We start from the raw sequence: 15,000 nt of genomic DNA on the forward strand, positions 1-15,000 counted from the left end.
TCTGCCGGTCTGTCTCTCTCTGCCTGTCTCTCTCTCTCTCTCTCTGCCGCTCTGTCTGCCGGTCTGTCTGTCGCTCCCTGTCTGTGTGTCTCTGTCTCTCTCTCTCTGCCGGTCTGTCTCTCTCTGCCTGTCTCTCTCTCTCTCTCTGCCGGTCTGTCTCTCTCTGCCTGTCTCTCTCTCTGTCTGCCGGTCTGTCTGTCGCTCCCTGTCTGTGTGTCTCTGTCTCTCTCTGCCTGTCTCTCTCTCTAACTAACCCGGACTAAATCCAGCCTCATGAAGTCATTTAGCTGAACTGGTTTAGTGTGTTTTAGCCCGGGTCAGACAGTCTGTCCCGGCTAGGTGCGGGCCGGTCAGCCCCGCGGGATCACAGCGGGACTAAGATGGCCGCCCCGGGCCACACGGCCTGGGGGCAGGCCCGGCCCAGCCCGGCTTGGCTCGACCCGGCTCGGAACAAGAACCGTTACATGGCTAAAACTAGAAAATCTTCCGTTAACGTCACCAGATTAAACCCCGCCACTGAGAGACGTTTCTGTGTGACGTAATGACCGAATAACGGTCGCAGTAACGGACCTAACGGTAACTAACTGACTAACTGACAGGAGCGCGAGCGGCAGCCATGCTAACACCATGCTAAGGCTAACATCATGCTAACGCTAAGAGCCGAGCCACATAACGGTCCACAGGAGACCCGCAGGACCCGGATTAAACACGACCCGGGCTCTGTAAACCGCATCAGACAGGGAGGGGAGAGTCTCGCGGAGCTTCTCACCATGTTGTCCCGGGCTTTGTCCGCGCTGCTTATCCGTCAGATCGGGGCTTCTCCGGGGTGAAAGGTAGCGGGGAATGTGGCCGTCCGACCGGAGGAGGAGGAGGAGGAGGGAGCGAAGGAGGGGGGGAGATAGAGGAGGGGGGGGGAGCAGTCCGCCGCCACTCAGCAACTTCCCCACGTGCACTGTAACTCTGCACTTATTATCCAGACATGAAACATCAGAAACGTCTAAAAGAAACCTGGAAAAACCCTGAAATAACGGACGAAAAGTGACTAAACAAAGTCGAAAAAAGGCGACAGAAATGTGGAGAAAACTTCTAGAAACAGTGGAATGTGTCCAATGAGAGGCCACCCAGATACCCTGACTCACCCAGATACCCTGACTCACCCAGATACCCTGACTCACCCAGATAACCCAGATACCCTGACTCACCCAGATACCCTGAACTCACCCAGATAACCCAGATACCCTGACTCACCCAGATACCCTAACTCACCCAGATACCCTGAACTCACCCAGATAACCCAGATACCCTGACTCACCCAGATACCCTGACTCACCCAGATAACCCAGATACCCTGACTCACCCAGATACCCTGACTCACCCAGATAACCCAGATACCCTAACTCACCCAGATACCCTGACTCACCCAGATACCCTAACTCACCCAGATACCCTGAACTCACCCAGATAACCCAGATACCCTGACTCACCCAGATACCCTGACTCACCCAGATAACCCAGATACCCTGACTCACCCAGATACCCTGACTCACCCAGATACCCTAACTCACCCAGATACCCTGACTCACCCAGATAACCCAGATACCCTGACTCACCCAGATACCCTAACTCACCCAGATACCCTGACTCACCTAGATAACCCAGATACCCTAAGTCACCCAGATACCGTGACTCACCCAGATACCCTGACTCACCCAGATACCCTGAACTCACCCAGATACCCTGACTCACCCAGATACCCTGAACTCACCCAGATACCCTGACTCACCCAGATACCCTGAACTCACCCAGATACCCTGACTCACCCAGACTCACCCAGATACCCTGACTCACCCAGATACCCTGAACTCACCCAGATACCCTGACTCACCCAGATACCCTAACTCACCCAGATACCCTGACTCACCCAGATACCCTGATCTCACCCAGATACCCTGACCTCACCCAGAAGGTGCTTTAGGACCTGTCAATCACGACAGCTTAGCAATGCTAAGCTAACCATGCTAACACTGGGGACATTAAAACAGACCTCAACTTGTTTGTGGCTGTTTTCATCTTACACTTAAAGGAAAGTCTGCAGATTTTCAACCAGTGTCTCTGTGTGTGTGTGTGTGTCTCTGTGTGTGTGTCTCTGTGTGTGTGTCTCTGTGTGTGTGTCTCTCTGTTTGTGTGTGTGTCTCTGTGTGTGTGTGTGTGTCTCTCTGTGTGTGTGTGTGTGTCTCTCTGTGTGTGTGTCTCTGTGTGTGTCTCTCTGTGTGTGTGTGTGTGTGTCTCTGTGTGTTTCTCTCTGTGTGTGTGTGTGTGTGTGTGAGAGAAGACGATCAGGCATCAGCTGGTTATAAAAGTTATTTTATTTTTACACGAGAACAACAAACAGCATCAGGAAGCATCTATCAGTCATAAATAAAGACAATGCAGAACTAAATAAATATGCAGCGGCTCCAGTGTAGTGTACAGCTCCACACACACACACACACACACACCCCCCCACACACACCCCCCACACACACACACCCACACACACACACCCCCACACACACACAGACACACACACACACACACACACACCCCTGCAGCAGTCACACTAACACCACAGAAAAAGTCAAAGAAAAACTGCCTAAAGCAAGAAAACGTTGCAGTAGTCAAAAATACAAAAAACTACAAATCCCCAGAGGCCACAGCAGCTCAGGCTTCTTCTTCTTTTAAAGGAACAGTTCCACATTTCTGAGCCATTAAAACCTCATGTCTGCTCTTTATGCTAAGCTAATCTAAGCTAAACACACCCTGACTCAGACTAACTGAGACTAAATGTTGAACTGTCCCTTTAAGGCTCATTAACAGATGTCCACATGGAGCCTGAAACCTTGTTGCCACGGCGACGCTCTGCCTCAGTAAAAACCAGCGTTGAGAAAATAGTTTTTATTCAAATCTAATGTTTTTGTCCCTGAGCGAAAAACTAAACAAACGGCCTGATGGGAGGTTTCATTCATTAATTAGTGGTTCTTACTTCTCTTTGTCCCTACAGTCTGTCCCTACGGTCTGTCTCTGTCTCTACGGTCTGTCCCTACGGTCTGTCTCTGTCTCTACGGTCCGTCTCTACGGTCTGTCTCTGTCTCTACGGTCTGTCTCTACGGTCTGTCTCTGTCCCTACGGTCTGTCTCTGTCTCTACGGTCTGTCCCTGTCCCTACGGTCTGTCTCTGTCTCTACGGTCTGCTCTGTCCCTATGGTCTGTCTCTGTCTCTACGGTCTGCCTCTGTCCCTACGGTCTGTCTCTGTGGTCTGTCCCTGTCCCCACGGTCTGTCTCTGTCCCTACGGTCTGTCTCTGTCTCTACGGTCTGTCTCTGTCCCTACGGTCTGTCTCTGTCCCTACGGTCTGTCCCTACAGTCTGTCTCTACAGTCTGTCTCTGTCCCTACGGTCTGCCTCTGTCCCTACGGTCTGCCTCTACGGTCTGTCCCTGTCCCTACGGTCTGTCTCTGTCTCTACGGTCTGTCTCTGTCTCTATCTCTACATGTCTGTCTCTACGGTCTGTCCCTGTCTCTACGGTCTGTCCCTGTCTCTACGGTCCTACAGCACCACAGGAATGTCTGCTACATGTTGTCCATGAACGGATGTAAAGGAGGAATCTACAGTTTCATCAACTCACAGTAACTGAAAACTAGTTTCCAGAAGCTCAGTGAAGCTCTGGATGGGTCTGTCTCCGACACACGGAGCAGCTGACCTCTGCAGTCCTGTTGTGATTGGCCGCTGGCGGCAGGGGTCAGAAGTCATCCGGAGGGACCGATCGGCAGAGTGGATGGCGGTGAGGTCAGAGGGTGCGTTTGGTTCAGTTTCGGGCGCGTTTGGCAGGCGGAGCCGGGCTGCTGCGCTCTGATAGGCCGAGCCTGCTGAGCTCCGATTGGAAGAACTGCTGCAGGCGGAGTCCGGCCTTCGCCTCGTTGGTGTGGCGAGGGTTATACTGGAGACAGTTACTGAACATCAGGCCCACGTCAGAGACAAACTCACCTGCAGGGAGGGGGGAGAGTTAAATAAATCAACAGTAAAAAAAACCTTTTTGACCCCGTTTGGAGTCCCTGGGCCAGTGGGAGGAACACATTCAGCTAACAGGAACTAAACTAAAAGGCACCACCATACCGCTACCATACCACCACCACAACGCCTCCATAACACTACCATACCGCCTCCATAACACTATCATACCACCTCCATAATACTACCATACCGCCTCCATACCGCCTCCATAACACTACCATACCGCCTCCATAACACTACCATACCGCCTCCATACCACTACCATACCGCCACCATACCGCCACCATAACACTACCATAACGCCTCCATAACACCTCCATAACGCCTCCATACCACACCATAACGTCACCATAACGCCTCCATAACACTACCATACCGCCTCCATAACACTACCATAACGCCTCCATAACACTACTATACCGCCTCCATAACACTACCATAACGCCTCCATAACACTACCATACCACCTCCATAACGCCTCCATAACACTACCATACCACCTCCATAACACTACCATACCGCCTCCATACCACCACCATAACCCTACCATAACGCCTCTATACCACCTCCATAACGCCTCCATACCACCACCATAACGCCTCCATAACCCTACCATAACGCCTCCATAACACTACCATACCACCACCATAACGCCTCCATAACACTACCATAACGCCTCCATAACACTACCATAACGCCTCCATAACACTACCATAACGCCTCCATAACACTACCATAACGCCTCCATAACACTACCATACCGCCTCCATAACACTACCATACCGCCTCCATAACACTACCATAACGCCTCCATAACGCCTACCATACCACCACCATAACCCTACCATACCGCCACCATAACGCCTCCATAACCCTACCATAACGCCTCCATAACGCCGGCTTACCCGTATCTACCCCTTCACAATAAAAGCCCAGCTTAAATTCACTCAGAGCATTTCACGAAGGGGAAACTTTAAAAAAAAGCCATTTTGCCAACACTAAATATCAAACAAAATTTCAACAATTAAGTTGATGTGAGCTGTTAATTCACAGAGACAGACCATTACCTCATCACTACTAACAGACCATTACCTCATCACTACTGACAGACCATTACCTCATCTCTACTGACAGACCATTACCTCATCTCTACTGACAGACCATTACCTCATCTCTACTAACAGACCATTACCTCATCTCTACTAACAGACCATTACCTCATCTCTACTGACAGACCATTACCTCATCTCTACTGACAGACCATTACCTCATCACTACTGACAGACCATTACCTCATCTCTACTGACAGACCATTACCTCATCTCTACTGACAGACCATTACCTCATCTCTACTAACAGACCATTACCTCATCACTACTGACAGACCATTACCTCATCTCTACTGACAGACCATTACCTCATCACTACTGACAGACCATTACCTCATCTCTACTGACAGACCATTACCTCATCTCTACTAACAGAGACAGACAGACAGACACACACACACACACACACACACAAACACTATAATGAGGTTCTCACCTGCTGTCTGATATTCACAGTTGTTGACTTTCTCTCTGATGGTGCTGAGAGCAATCGGCTTCTTGACGATGTCATAGTAGTCAGGGACCTGCAGACAGACACACAGGTAGATCTGTAACCATGACAGGTGGATCCAGTAGGGGGGTGTACCTGCGGGGGTGTGTGTGTGTGTGTGTGTGTGTGTGTGTGTGTGTGTGTGTGTGTGTATACCTGTGTCCTGGATACCAGCTTCATGAAGGGCCAGCTGTCTGGGTGTCTGACCAGCTCCACCGCCAGCTGCTCACAGGCTGACAGCTCGTGGACGCCATGGTTACGGCCGGAGGAGCGCCGGCTGGACAAAGACGAGGACGAGGAGGACGCAGGGGGGAGGACGGGTCGTGGAGGCGGAGCCACATCTGGAGGCGCGGCTGAGGGGGGAAGAGACGTTACTGAGGTTTAACAGGAAGAGTTCAGTCAGACAGGTTTTAGAAGTGAGCTCAGCTCAGAGTGACTTCCTGTCTGTGTGTACTGTCTCTTTAAGGCCCAGACCAACCCACCAGACAGCCGTTACCCCCCAACCAGACGCCGACCGTCAGCAGTAGCCAGTGTGACTGATCAGTCTCCCCGAGTCGGTCCAAAAAGTTCCTCAGAACACCGAAGAGACCAGACGTAAACGTCTCCATAACAGCAGGCGGCGCTAATCTGGATTGTCGCCAAAAAACTGAAAACCGGCAGCTGATTGGACGAACGCGTCACGTGGGTCTGGCTGCTCCCCGACCATCATGGCGTCTCGTTCAGAATCTGATCTCATATTGTCCTAAAATAGTTAACACCGTAACGTGTTTCTGGAAACATCTGAAGAGAGAAACAGGCCGTGCAGCTGCTGAATCTGTCTTCATTTCAGATCAACAAAGGTCAGTTTATCAGATTAATGTCAGATGTTGAGAGACTCTAGTCACGCTCATCCTGCTCCCTGTTTCCAAGTCAGCTCTCCACCAATCAGATGGCTCATTGAGTCCGACTGCCGGCAGTGCCCCCCCCGATTATACATGTCAAATCAGCCAAAATGAAGGCCGACGGCCCCTTGGACTTGAGTCACTGACCTCGTCAGACTGTCTGACGGCCGATTGTCGGTGCGTCTCTGATTAAGAGACCAGCAGTTCGTCCTGAGTGTGTGTGTGTGTGTGTGTGTGTGTGTGTGTGTCTGTGTGTGTGTGTGTGTTCTGATCTCAGCGCCCGGCTGCTAGGGCTGCACAATATGAGGAAAATACCTAACTCCGATTATTTTGACTGATATTGCGATTGTGATATGAGTCACGATATTGGCGGGAATTATTACTTTTGTCTCATTATTCTCATAATGAGACACTTACCTGTGGGAGGTCTCTTGCGGTTCTCGCTCTGACCAGGTGAGGTTTTGGTGTTTCCGTTGTGGATCTCGTTGCTCCGACGGGCGCTGCTCCGACTCCCGGAGCGCGGCGGAGCTTTACCTGCAGACGAGGTGGCCTTCACTGGGGGGGGCGTGGCCTTCTTACCCGACGACCTGGGATTGGACAGGACTTTGATCAGAGCTGCAAGCTGGATTACAAACGTTAAAGGTGCCGTAGGTAGGACGCTGAAGATCCAGGACTTAGCCTAAGAATCTGAACATCAACAACTTCTCAGGCCCTCCCCCCTTTCTGCTAAAGCCCAAAATGGTCTCCTAAGCCCCTCCCCCCACAAGGGAGAATGAATGCGTGTGCATGAGCAGTGATTGATACGCAGTTAGACACCCCCCCTGGCCCTGATTGGTCCATCTGAACAGTTAGACACCCCCCTGGCCCTGATTGGTGCATCTGAACAGTTAGACACCCCCACTGGCCCTGATTGGTCCATCTGAACAGGGAGCTGTGGATTGTTGTAAATCTCTCTCCAGGCTGTAGGTGGAGCCAGAGGAGCTGATTATTTTAATGACCTGCTTCCTGTAGTTCTACTGGAACATGGGGTCAGTTTCAGCAGATATGACAGAAAGGGAGTTTTAGAAGTCTCACCTACTGCAGCTTTAACTACCGTTATTGGATCACAGCTACCGTAAAGACATTAAACAGATACTGACTTGGAGGCTGATGAGTTTTTCCCTGCAGAGGCAGCAGTGCTGTTCTTAGGCGTGGCCTGTTGACCTTTGGGCGTGGCCTGTTGACCTTTGGGCGTGGCCTGTTGAGTCTTGCCTTTAAGGGGCGGGGCCTGTTGAGTCTTGCCTTTAGGGGGTGGGGCCTGGCTCTTCTTGGTGCTGCAGAAGATAAGAGGAGAAGCTGCTGTTTGAGACTGATCTCAGAGCTGAATATTTGAATATTACTTCTAAAAAACACAGATTTGAATATATTTGAATATCTATTACGCGCTTTATGTCCACAAGAGGGCAAACCAAAACAACAAGACACATCTAGTGAAGGTACTAGTTAGTTTCATTATGAATGGTTTCATTCTAGACTGGGTTTAGGTTTCCCTATGAAGGAGGTCTGGTAGACCTGTTGTAGATGTTAAGTTCCCTATAGTCCCTCAAAAAATACAGGTTAGTTGTTCAGACACCCCCCACTGCTGGAAATATCCTAAAGGAAGCACTGTATTTGAACTTCTAATACTCTTGACAGCCCTGATCTCAGTGCAGACGGACGATATTTAAATATTTCCACCCTTACCTCACTACTTCCTCTTCTTCCTCTTCTGACTCCTCTTCTTCCTCCGATTCCTCCTCTTCCTCTTCTGACTCCTCCTCCTCCTCCTCCTCCTCCTGTTCTCCGTCTCCCTCCTCCTCCTCCTCCTCCTCGTCGATAGAGGAGCGCTGACGAGACGGCAGGCGGCTGGATCTCTGTTTGGGTCGACAGTCTGGACAGAACCAGTCTCCTTCTGGAACCGACTGAGACAGACAGACCAGGTTTTACGTTAGCATGATGCTAGTCTGGATCAACGCAAGTACATTTCTTAGAGCAGTTACACACCAACCAGACGCCGACCGTCAGCAGTAAAGTCAGTCGGGCTGATCAGTCGGGTCCCCGAGGTCCAAAAAAATGCCTCAAAACACACTGAGGCGACGCTGACTTGAGCGTACGCTCTGCACGTAATACGTCTCCATAACAGCAGGCGGCGCTAATCTGTATTGTTTGAAAACAGGAAGCTGATTGGACGAACGTGGGTCTGGTTTCTCCAGAAATTCAAAGCCAGACTGTCATGGCGTCTCAGGGGGCTCTCACACCTAATACCTGCTGCTCTCTGGGTCTCAGGGGGCTCTCACACCTAATACCTGCTGCTCTCTGGGTCTCAGGTGGCTCTCACACCTGCTGCTCTCTGGGTCTCAGGGGCTCTCACACCTGATACATGCTGCTCTCTGGGTCTCAGGGGCTCTCACACCTGGTACCTGCTGCTCTCTGGGTCTCAGGGGGCTCTCACACCTAGTACCTGCTGCTCTCTGGGTCTCAGGGGCTCTCACACCTGCTGCTCTCTGGGTCTCAGGGGCTCTCACACCTGATACATGCTGCTCTCTGGGTCTCAGGGGCTCTCACACCTGGTACCTGCTGCTCTCTGGGTCTCAGGGGGCTCTCACACCTGGTACCTGCTGCTCTCTGGGTCTCAGGGGCTCTCACACCTGATACCTGCTGTTCTCTGCTCCAAACCAAGGTCTGGAGTACCTTGAGGCGCGGCCTCAGACAGTGGGCGTGTTAGCGTGCGTTAGCGTACCTTGAGACGCGGCCTCAGACAGTGGGTGTGGTGTCCTCTGTCACAGCCGTCACACAGCAGCATGTTGTTGGCGTCTCCTTTGCGTCGGCAGATGCGACAGCGAGCGTTGAGGACGGAGCGAGACCAGAGGACGCTTCGCTCCAGACTGGACAGGTGAACAAATACCTGGACACACACGTCTGCACGTTAATCCCACAAAACACACACATACACAGTATCCAACGGTTACACAAGATCAACAGGGTACAACTGACCTGAGACAGACTGGAGCAGGACTGAAGAGACTCCCTCCATCGCTCCAACACTGTCCTACTGACCCGACCACTGTCACTGCCATCTGACAGACAGACAGACAGAGAGAGAAAGAGAGGGACAGACAGACAGACAGAGAGACAAAGAGAGGGACAGACAGAGAGAGAGACAGACAGTCAGAATCAATTAATCTAGGAATAATTTCATTACATTTAGTCTCTTATCAAACAGGAAGTCATACCTTCACTGGCCTGTTCCTCGTCTTTCTTCTTGTTCTTTTTCGTCTTCTGATCTTTCTTTGAGTCTTCATCACCTGTGTGTGTGGGGATCAAACCATTAGGTTCCACTAGCATGTAGCTAACAGTTGACTTCTGAGTATTACGGTCTGTTCCTGGAGGGGGGGAGAGAGAGAGAGAGAGAGACAGAGACAGAGAGAGACGAGAGAGAGAGAGCAGAGAGAAAAAGAGACAGAGAGACAGACAGAGAGACAGAGAGAGAAAAAGAGAGAGAGAAAAGAGAGAGAGACAGAGAGAGAGACAGACAGAGACAGAGAAAAAAGAGAGAGAGAGACAGACAGAGAGAAAAAGAGACAGAGAGACAGACAGAGAGAGAGAGAGAGAGAGAGAGAGAGAGAGAGAGAGAGCGAGACACAGAGAGAGAGAGGGAGACGGAGACAGAGAGAGAGAGAAAGAGACAGACAGAGAGAGAGAGAGAAAGAGACAGACAGAGAGAGAGAGACAGACAGAGAAAAAGAGACAGAGAGAGAGAGAGACAGAGAGAGACAGACAGAGACAGACAGACAGAGAGAGAGAGACAGAGAGAGACAGAGAGAGACAGACAGAGAGAGAGAGACAGAGAGAAAAAGAGAGAGAGAGAGAAAAAGAGAGAGAGACAGACAGACACAGAGAGAGAGAGAGAGAGAGAGAGAGAGAGACTCACCCAGCGGAGCTTTGAGGAAACGCCTCTCGATGCCTTGCTCAATGTGAGCGAGGGCCTGAGCCAGGATTCGTACCGAGCTGCTGACCGCCTGAGGCGTCCCGCTGCCGCTGCACGCCGCCATGCTGTCAGACTTTAGCTCCTGCAGCCTGTCTCACACACACACACACACACACACACACACACACGGATTTAGAATACATAAAAGCATCCACGCTGTATGCCACACTGCGAGCAGATGGCGCCCTCTAGCTGCAGGCACATTCATTTGTTTTTCTTTCTGAAGAGTTGTGTCTGATCTCATCTTCAGATGTTTGACTTCTGGTTTTTTATCATTTTAGGAACTTTAAAAGTTGAACGGGTTCAGATTAAAGAGATTTAACTCTGATTTCAGAGTCCGTACAAGAAAAAAAGACTCCACGTCAATCCACGTACATCTTAATTCTTTATTGTCTGTCTGTCTGTGTGTGTGTGTGTGTGTGTGTGTGTGTGTGTGTGTGTGTATATATTTATTTATTTATATTTGTGTGTGTGTCTGTACCTGTCTCTGGCTCTCAGCTGGGCAGGTGAGTCCACCTCCATGGCGTCCACTCGTCCGTTCATCCCTCCGTTCTCTCTGCCGTCAGAACACAGCAGCTCGTAGTTTCCTGCTTCCAGCGCTGAGCGCCACACCTGTCTGTCCATCACCTGATCACACACGCAGAGAGAGAGACAGGTGTGTGGGAGAGAGACAGTGTGTGTCTGTCTGCGTGTCTCTCTGTGTCTGTGTGTGTGTGTGTGTGCGCGCGTGCGTGCGTACCTTCAGAGTTCCCAGAGTTCCCTGGTGTATTCGGTCCTCGATGTCCAGCAGCAGGTCTCTCAGTCTCCCCTCCATCACAGTCTCAGCTGCAGCAGTGCATTGTGGGACAGATCGGGACGACTCCGGATCATCTGGACAAACACAGGAGTGTTTACCTGTGTGTATATTTACTACACATTCGTAAAAATGTGTGTGTGTGTTACCTGTGTGTGTGTGTGTTACGTGTGTGTTACGTGTGTGTGTTACCTGTGTGTGTGTGTGTGTGTGTGTGTGTGTGTGTGTGTGTGTGTGTGTGTTTTACGTGTGTGTGTGTTACCTGTGTGTGTGTTACCTGTGTGTGTGTGTGTGTGTGTTACCTGTGTGTGTTACCTGTGTGTGTGTGTGTGTGTTACCTGTGTGTTACCTGTGTGTGTGTGTGTTACCTGTGTGTTACCTGTGTGTGTGTGTGTTACCTGTGTGTGTGTGTGTGTTACCTGTGTGTGTGTGACCTGTGTGTGTATGTTACCTGTGTGTGTGTGTTACCTGTGTGTGTGTGTTACCTGTGTGTGTGTACTTGTTGCCAGCTCCTCTCTCCAGCAGCTGTGTCAGCCTCTCTCTCTCCTGCAGCAGCGCCTCCTTCAGGCCGCTCTCTCTGTGACCTCGGGGGTTCAGAGCCTCGATCAGCTGATCCACCTCCTCCACCGAGGAGTAGAAAGACCATTGGTTGGGACGTTTGACTGGCGGCCCACAGGTGTGGAGGGGGGCGGGGCTTGAGCCGGCACTATCCAGGAGGAAGCTTTCATTAGAAATCGAACTGAAGTCCTCATATCTGATGAGGTTTTTGCCCAGATTCAGCTGTGAAATGACGTGAATATTCCCTCCCTGCTGTGAACACACCACTCGCTGCTATCGGCCATATTCAGATACTTCCGACCTGACGCACTTTCCGGTCTTTTCATGGTTCTTTACGTTTCTGATCATCATCAAAAATGTTAGCAGAATTGATCTATACCCATCTAACAATCTACGTATGAATGTTCCTATATGTACGCTATATGTGGCGTGCCCCCACAGACCCCTCAGCGTCTACGCCGTAGCCTGACGTCAACTCTCGAAACACGTAACTACACGTCTCTCGGCCGGGGGGGGCCCCCCCGACTCATTTCCTGGTTCTCCTTCTCCGTCAACAACATGAGATCAAGGAGAGGGTTAACTTCTCCTGCTCCAGATTTCCCACCGTGGTCAGAAAGAACAGGACACACACACAGACAGACAGACACACACTTTCTCTCACAAGGACTCTAGAGTCACTACTCACTCTGAAGATGATCACCGTCACTCTCTCACTCTCTCTACCACACACACACAAAAATGTATTTGACGCATCGAGATATTGAATCGAAGACATGAGACAAGACAGTTTCATCCACTCATCAGTCCAATTATCTGAAGTTCAGTAAAAGAACTCGTGTGAATAGAGCTGGTGAAAGCTGTAAAGCCAGTAGAGACCTGTTGTGTAATGACGTCACGTGCCGTTTTGTGGTCAAATTGGTATATGGAAAAGATCTGAGACATTTGAAGGTGTTTCTGTTCATTTTCTCACTGAATCAACAACGTTCAGGCTAACGTTTAGGAACATAGTTTCTCCAGACCAACTGGATCTCACCATCTACCAACACATGATCAACACGGCTCGAGGTGTAATAGAGCTCATGTTCCAGCTGGTAGCGACATATCACGCTATAATAAGACAACGACGACGCCATCAACACGTTGCTGTGGTGATGCAGATGTAGTAAATGCCCGACGACGGCGGAGGCGGCCTGTGGTGCGGGAACGACAGCGTTATATTTCTCTCGTCTCCTCATTGGTCCACTTCCATCTGTCTTTGTTGACCCCGCCATGTGTGCTAACAGAGAGGAAATACTGGGCGCAAATGAACAACTTCTTCGTTTTGTGGCCGGTTGCAACCATAAAATGACCTAAAACTTAATCGCAATTCATTATTTATTCGGCAAATAACGTTTCCATCAGCGTTGGATCGGTCAAGATACAATCTGATGGGAGCCAACGTATTTCCTTTGAGTCCTTTTACTGTTTCCATGAGGCATTTTTCATTCGATATCACTTAATTCAGATAGAAACGTAGCTCGTGACGCTGCACATAATAAGCCCACCTCCCCTCGGCCGGCTCCTCCTTGACCTCCTCCTCGTCCTCCATCTTGGTGGTGGCGTCTGGTGCAGCTTTTGGGCGCGGCAGCAGCATGTCCTCCGTCAGGCCGAAGCAGTCGTCCTCTACGAGCAGCGTGGAGGCGGAGGGTAGCAGCCAGTACCGCCGGTACAGACGGTCTCGACCCAGCGGCTGCAGGCAGGTGCACGCTGCTGCCTTCTGGATCCTCTCCTGCAGCTCTGCGACCTGCGGGACCAACGCTCACATCACTGACGCCCTGCAACTACTGCTCTAGTACTATCTTTACTGGTACTACAACTGCCACTGTTCACACTGTTGGTGTGTCCCTGTAAATTATAGAGTGTGGTCTAGACCGCGGACCACTAGTGGTCCATAAGAGTACTGCAGGTGGTCTGTGGAAAAGCAAAAATAAAATAATAGTTTTTTAACCTTCATTTTACCAGGAAATTCCCATAATAATTAAGAATATGTATATTGATATAACCTTTAAATTAAATATGTGGCAGCCTGTTGTAGTGATGAGATGACCAGTTCTAGTTGTAGTGCTAGTAGGCCGGTAACAGGTGCAGGTAGGACTGTGTGGAGACTAGGGTTGGGCGGTAATACGGTATCCCGCAGGGTCTAAAAATAGCAACGTATCAGTTTCAATACAGTCATTAAAAAAAATGCAATGCACTTATACAGGAGACAAGGATCAAATATTACATTGTGGTGACCCACAAGTAAGACCGAAAGAGACATTCACCGAGGTAATGGACCTTTAAGGGAGGTGTTATGATATACGAGTTCGGGGTTAACGGCTGAATTATGTCAAACGACGACGGTGGTGGAAATGCTGACGCAGCGGCGGCCGCTGCTAGCGGCGAGGCTAACGTCGCTGCTATCTACGCGGCCGTGGTTTCAGCACATCGAGGCCCAGTTCCAGCTGAGGGGGAATAACACGGGACGTTACAGAGTATTTCCACGTGGTATCGGCCTTAGATGCCTCAACAACAGCCAGGGCTATGGCGCCGTTAGAGGCTCCTCCGCTAACGGCGAGTACGACGCCCTCAAAACTAGGGTTGGGCATCGAGAAGCAATTCCTACTTGGAATCGGTTCAAAAGTTGCGATTCCATCGTGTGTGTGTGTGCGTGTCTCTGTGTGTGTGTCTGTGTGTGTGTCTGTGTCTCTGTGTGTGTGTGTATGTCTCTGTGTGTGTGTGTGTCTGTGTGTGTGTGTCTGTGTGTGTGTCTGTGTGTGTGTCTGTCTCTGTGTGTGTCTGTCTCTGTGTGTGTGTGGTTCTCTGTGTGTGTGTGTGTGTGTCTGTGTGTGTGTCTGTCTCTGTGTGTGTCTGTCTCTGTGTGTGTGCATGACACACATCATGCCAACAATACAGAATCATTTATTGGAATTGTTTAGAGGATTTGGTTTCAAATCAGATCATCGCTAACCCAATTTAATATGCGCAAGTTTTGGTTTCCGAAGCGACCAGGCTCTTGTTGTGTTGCAGCCTTGTTTATTTTACGTTGAAAAAGCTGTAAAACTGCAAACCACCACTGACTCAAAATAAAACCTTC

General features: G+C 50.3%; 2 protein-coding genes across 3 annotated transcripts in view; both read right to left on the reverse strand.

Annotated features, from left to right (window-relative positions):
- cfl2 (cofilin 2 (muscle)) overlaps nt 1-880 on the reverse strand; it is a 5,192-nt gene extending 4,312 nt beyond the window's left edge. Inside the window, exon 1 of the mRNA XM_078277847.1 lies at nt 770-880. Coding sequence (XP_078133973.1) covers nt 770-772 — 3 coding nt within the window. The 5' untranslated portion in view covers nt 773-880. The remainder of the gene's footprint in view (nt 1-769) is intronic.
- A 2,629-nt stretch (nt 881-3,509) lies between these two features.
- Nucleotides 3,510-15,000, reverse strand: part of baz1a (bromodomain adjacent to zinc finger domain, 1A) — a 25,838-nt gene continuing 14,347 nt past the window's right edge. For both annotated transcript variants that reach the window (XM_078278277.1, XM_078278276.1), the window contains exons 17-30: nt 13,430-13,668; nt 11,813-12,033; nt 11,274-11,404; nt 11,016-11,161; nt 10,478-10,623; nt 9,780-9,851; nt 9,541-9,623; nt 9,287-9,451; nt 8,251-8,468; nt 7,668-7,841; nt 6,946-7,115; nt 5,804-6,000; nt 5,594-5,681; nt 3,510-4,021 (exon numbers count right to left, since the gene is read on the reverse strand). In XM_078278277.1, the coding sequence (XP_078134403.1) occupies nt 3,843-4,021; nt 5,594-5,681; nt 5,804-6,000; nt 6,946-7,115; nt 7,668-7,841; nt 8,251-8,468; nt 9,287-9,451; nt 9,541-9,623; nt 9,780-9,851; nt 10,478-10,623; nt 11,016-11,161; nt 11,274-11,404; nt 11,813-12,033; nt 13,430-13,668 (2,229 nt within the window). In that variant the 3' untranslated portion in view covers nt 3,510-3,842. The remainder of the gene's footprint in view (nt 4,022-5,593; nt 5,682-5,803; nt 6,001-6,945; nt 7,116-7,667; nt 7,842-8,250; nt 8,469-9,286; nt 9,452-9,540; nt 9,624-9,779; nt 9,852-10,477; nt 10,624-11,015; nt 11,162-11,273; nt 11,405-11,812; nt 12,034-13,429; nt 13,669-15,000) is intronic.

This window comes from Sander vitreus, chromosome 20, assembly GCF_031162955.1.
Source record: "Sander vitreus isolate 19-12246 chromosome 20, sanVit1, whole genome shotgun sequence".
In the NCBI taxonomy this organism is placed as follows: domain Eukaryota; kingdom Metazoa; phylum Chordata; class Actinopteri; order Perciformes; family Percidae; genus Sander; species Sander vitreus.